The following is a 4,537-nucleotide window of genomic DNA, read 5'->3' as shown; positions in this document are numbered from 1 at the left end:
CGGATAACGAAGGAGCACCATCTAAAAAAAAAAGAACAGAAGAAGGCTAAACGGGACAGTGATAGGGCTCGTGTAAACCTCGGTCGGGCATTCACCAAGTGGAGAAAGCTGAGAGAATTGAAAGGTTTTAAAACTGATCCCAAGTTGGCCCTTTTCCTAATTGACAGGTATGTAATTTTTGTTTTTATTTAGAGAATATAACGCAACTTGTTAGACGTTTTTTCACTTCAATATATGATGACATGGAAGTTATAAACAAGCTAAATGTAACGTTAGCTGATGTGAACCGCTTTTGTCTAGTAACGTTACAACAAACGCCACAAAATTCTGTGACTGTGACCATGAACACAAATATACAGCAGGCAGTTGTCCTCAGTTTATAAGAAATTCAGAGCTACACCAGAACATTTATGAACAGGTCTTACTTTACTATTAACTTGTGTGTAACGTTAGCATGTTAGCATGTTTCCACTAATTACTTGGACAGACCTAACGTTAGTAGTGTTAGCTTTGCAAGCGAAGGCTGCAGGTAACAGCTTTGCTGTGTTAGAATTAGATCAGAACAGAAACACGACAGCAGAATTTACTGAATCATTTTGCTGTTTCCACTAATTACTTGGACTGACCTGATGTTAGTTAATCCTCTCGCTCTCCAAAACAAATGCATGTGGTAATTGCCAGTTGCAGTCGAGATTTTACGACACCAGGCTGTGGGTGTCATACCGCTTCGACCAAAGGGGCGCTATAATCAACGAAAATGCAAAGTTCCGCACAGCTGCTTTGATATAAGTCATAAATAAAGGGTCTTGAGTTTCTCATTTTCTAATAAGCCATCAACAAAAGTCAGTCAACTCCAATTTTAAATATATTTATATATTTATAAATGAAATTTGGTCCAGATTTCATGCAGCCGTTTTTGTGTAACTGCTTTTGTAGTCACCTTCAGAGTTGAGTGAAGCACCCTTCATCAAGGTGTACAGGATAAAAACAGCAGCAAGCTTTGGGACAAACTTACCTCTCTGCAGCAGAAAGAGGAACTGTGGTAACTTCTGGTAACCATGGAAAAAAATAAAGCTTAATCCAAAACTGACTCCTAAGCTTCTTTGGTAGGTTTTGTTTGTTTGTTTGTTTGTTTTTAAAACATCTTTTGGCTTTTCACTGATGTTTATCAGCTGCTTGGTTTTGTAACAGTTGTTGTAAATGTACAGCACTATAATAAAATGACCACGACTTTTTTCTAGAGACTAGAGAAGGATATATTTGATCATTTATACAATGTAACCTTTAAGATGTTAACTTCTGCATGACAATAGGCCTGTAAATGTCTTAATTTGAGCAGGTTACTTTTGGAAGAGTGGTCGTGGAACTTTATTTGTACAGAGCATCTTCCATGAGGAACACAGTACAGCGTTGCGCATGGTCAGTAAGTCAGCAGCGGTGCAGGCTCACTTGGTTTTATAACTCACTTCCACTCCTTTGAGTAATACAAGAGTTCTTGAACGGGAAGTGGGTACCATACTGTTTCCTGTACTGTGAAAACAGAGGCTTAAAAAATTGAGATCAAATGGTAAAACAAGGCAGTGTTGATCAAATATAAACCAAGATTCTATAACTGCATTGCATTGCCAATTTCTCACCTAAAATGTTTTCAGAAACATGTTTTAATGTACTATTTAACTGTAATACGAGATTGTTTGTTACAAGCCAGCCATATAGTTTTTGGAGGAGCCAACACTCATTGTTTTGTCATTGTTACTGGTCTGTTGAAGCACAGTGTAATTTGGTAGTTGGAGGTTTTCTGCCTCTTGAGCAAAAGCAAATACCACAGTCCTGTTGTCTGTTTTCTCTGGTTGTGTAGCACCAATTTAAAACCATTTGCATCTTTCTTCTGCATAGTGTAGTTTCATGAAAAGACCATCTTTCCAGCAGTGACATAAGTCACTGTCAGTTAACCTCTGTGTAAGAAGCCCTTTTACACCTTTATCTGTGTGTCCTGGCCACTATTTGAACAGCAGTTTTGGTCTAATTCTCCAAGGAATAGCAGTGCATTAAGTGCTTTGTTTTCTTTGCCCACAGATTCCGGTGATGACAGGTGCCTTCATGGACTCGTCTCTCAACGATGACTACAGCACAGATCACTCTCTGTTCAACTCGTCCGCCAGCGTCCACGCTGCCTCCATGGTAGCTCACAGTCAGCCTGAGGAGTCCCAGTCCATGTCCGGGGACGCCATTTGGCTCTGGATTGCCATCACCGCCACCATTGGGAACATTGTAGTTGTGGGTGTCGTGTATGCATTCACATTCTGAGAGTAACTATCTGAGCCAGGATGTTTGAGAGAACACCAGATATAGTTTATAACTAGCTATGAACAGCGGTGGGCTGCACTTTCTGTCGAGTGGACTGACTTATGACTCATCAGATGGAATTTCATTTAGTCACTAAAGGATATATCAGCAAAATTACCCAGCAGTCATCAGCTGCAAAGCACCAGTGGCTACGTCATGGGCTCTGTCCAGAGTCATAATGAACTTCTGCCAGTGAAGTCGCTGTGAGGGTCCAAAGGACAGAGAGATGTTGTATGCTGTAAAGCCCTGTGAGGCAAATTGTGATTTGTGATATTGGGCTTTATAAATAAAATTGAATTGAATTGAATTGAAGTGTGGAAGAGTGGGAATCGTGGTAATAGCGGACATAATATACAAATGTCTTCTTTCTTCATTGTGTTTTGTGCTTCAAAGTATTTTTTTTTCTTTAATGTCATATGTATATGTATATTTGCTTACAGTATATCGTTCTTTGCAGGTACAGGGTATATGGAGAAATGTCATACTGCATGACACTTCAGGGTAGAGTTTGTGTTTGTGTGGGTGCTGGCTGTGTAACACTTTGGCACATTGCCTAGCACAAGACTCTATCAAAGATATGTTGTGAAAATTTTCTGTTCAGTTATTTCATTAGAAAAACCTTTTTTTGTGAAAGAACAGATTTGAACTTTTCATAGCCTCTTTTAGGTCTTTGACTGTGATATTATGTTGTGTTTTCACTGTTAACCCTGTCTGCAAGTACAGTTTCATACACAATAATACATTTGTATGAACCGTAGACAAAATTAGACAAACCATAGACTTTTAGAAGGTGAAACTGTCAATCTTTTTTTTTATTTTAATGTGGCCAATCAGAGGCTTACAGTACTCTGAAAGCCATGCCCCCTGGGGGAGGGGAAACATATGCAGCCGAGTGCAGGGCACTATTTCTGATTATTTGGTACTTTAACTTTGCAGAGCTGGCAGTGAAAGCAAACAATGTACAGGCACTACTAAATTCTCTATTTAATTCCAAGACTTTTACTTTTTTGGATTTGGCTCTATTTAATTCCAAGACTTTTACTTTTTTGGATTTGGCACCCAAAGCTAACCAGCTAGGGAGACTCCAGACTAGTAAAAAGGTGCCAGGCAGTAGGCCTAGATGTATTATGCACATTTTAGTTGTTAAAAATATTAAATAATATTTTTATTCGGCATAAAGGCTTCACATTTTTCTTTACATTAGCCACAAGGGACCACTGGAGAGGAGCTGAAGAGGCACATGAGGCTGCGGAGCCACAGGTTGCCTACCCCCTGGTTTAAGCTAATGAAGATCAAAACCAGGCCTTGCAAAGCTTGGTTAGCTTCAACTTCTAAAGTTTGTATGGCCGAATTAGCAAAATGTTTGCTGCCCACAATATACTGTTGGGATTCACGGGACCACAGATGATTTATCATTTGGTAAAATCATCACTGATTTCAAGGCTTTTTCCTCTGCATGCTCTTTGTCTTCAAACAAAGAGAGCTAAGTGGCACCCATCTCCACAGGAGATCTCACCTCACACCTCAGTGAGACTCAAGTCCCAAAACTTGATTGGGCAAGACCTTTTACAGTGACATGTGACTCTGTGATGTCACAGACATCAGTACAAGGTCTGCTCCCTCCAAGCTTTCTTTCTTTTCTTGCTCCAGCTGTTGTACAGCTAACACCTCTCTCTGGTTGGGCCTGGAACAGTCCAGAGGCCTAGACCCTGGCTCCATAGCCCAAACCACTAAAGGGAGGGCAACCGATCACAGACTCTGTTGCAAACACAAGGTTTGCAACCAGCTTTCCAGCAACAAGGAACTAAGTGAGTTAGCACCCAGCGTCTAACTCTGCAAGGACTTTCTTCCATCCATTCAAGGATCAGTAATGTAACAACTGGGCATAGCTTATCATAGCTTTACAGGCTAAGCAAGAATGTTTAACTTGTTGTACGTGATTTGATGCTGTTTACTGAGTTATTGTTGTGATAGATTGCAGTTAGGTCATTTATTAGTTGGCTTCGCCACAGCTAAGTGTTTAGTTTGCTAATACTGTTCACAAACAGATTCTTGCATGAAACTAAACAATCTCTGCACTAATCCAGACCGTTTGCAACACACGTCACATTGACATAGACTCATTAACAAATAGGCTTTCAACAGAGCTACATCCAAACAGGCATTTCAAAGTTCCCGCTTCTTTTCCTTT

General features: G+C 40.1%; 1 protein-coding gene across 1 annotated transcript in view; it reads left to right on the top strand.

The window, feature by feature from the left end:
• Positions 1 to 2,354, top strand: part of LOC126399164 (uncharacterized protein C14orf132-like) — a 3,143-nt gene extending 789 nt beyond the window's left edge. The window contains exon 2 of the mRNA XM_050058992.1: positions 2,077 to 2,354. Coding sequence (XP_049914949.1) covers positions 2,077 to 2,307 — 231 coding nt within the window. The 3' untranslated portion in view covers positions 2,308 to 2,354. The remainder of the gene's footprint in view (positions 1 to 2,076) is intronic.
• Positions 2,355 to 4,537: the final 2,183 nt, after the last annotated feature.

Source organism: Epinephelus moara, chromosome 12, assembly GCF_006386435.1.
Source record: "Epinephelus moara isolate mb chromosome 12, YSFRI_EMoa_1.0, whole genome shotgun sequence".
NCBI classification, from domain to species: Eukaryota; Metazoa; Chordata; class Actinopteri; order Perciformes; family Serranidae; genus Epinephelus; species Epinephelus moara.
The sequence above is the reverse complement of the archived record's forward strand: the minus strand, read 5'-3'. Positions and strand labels throughout refer to the sequence as shown.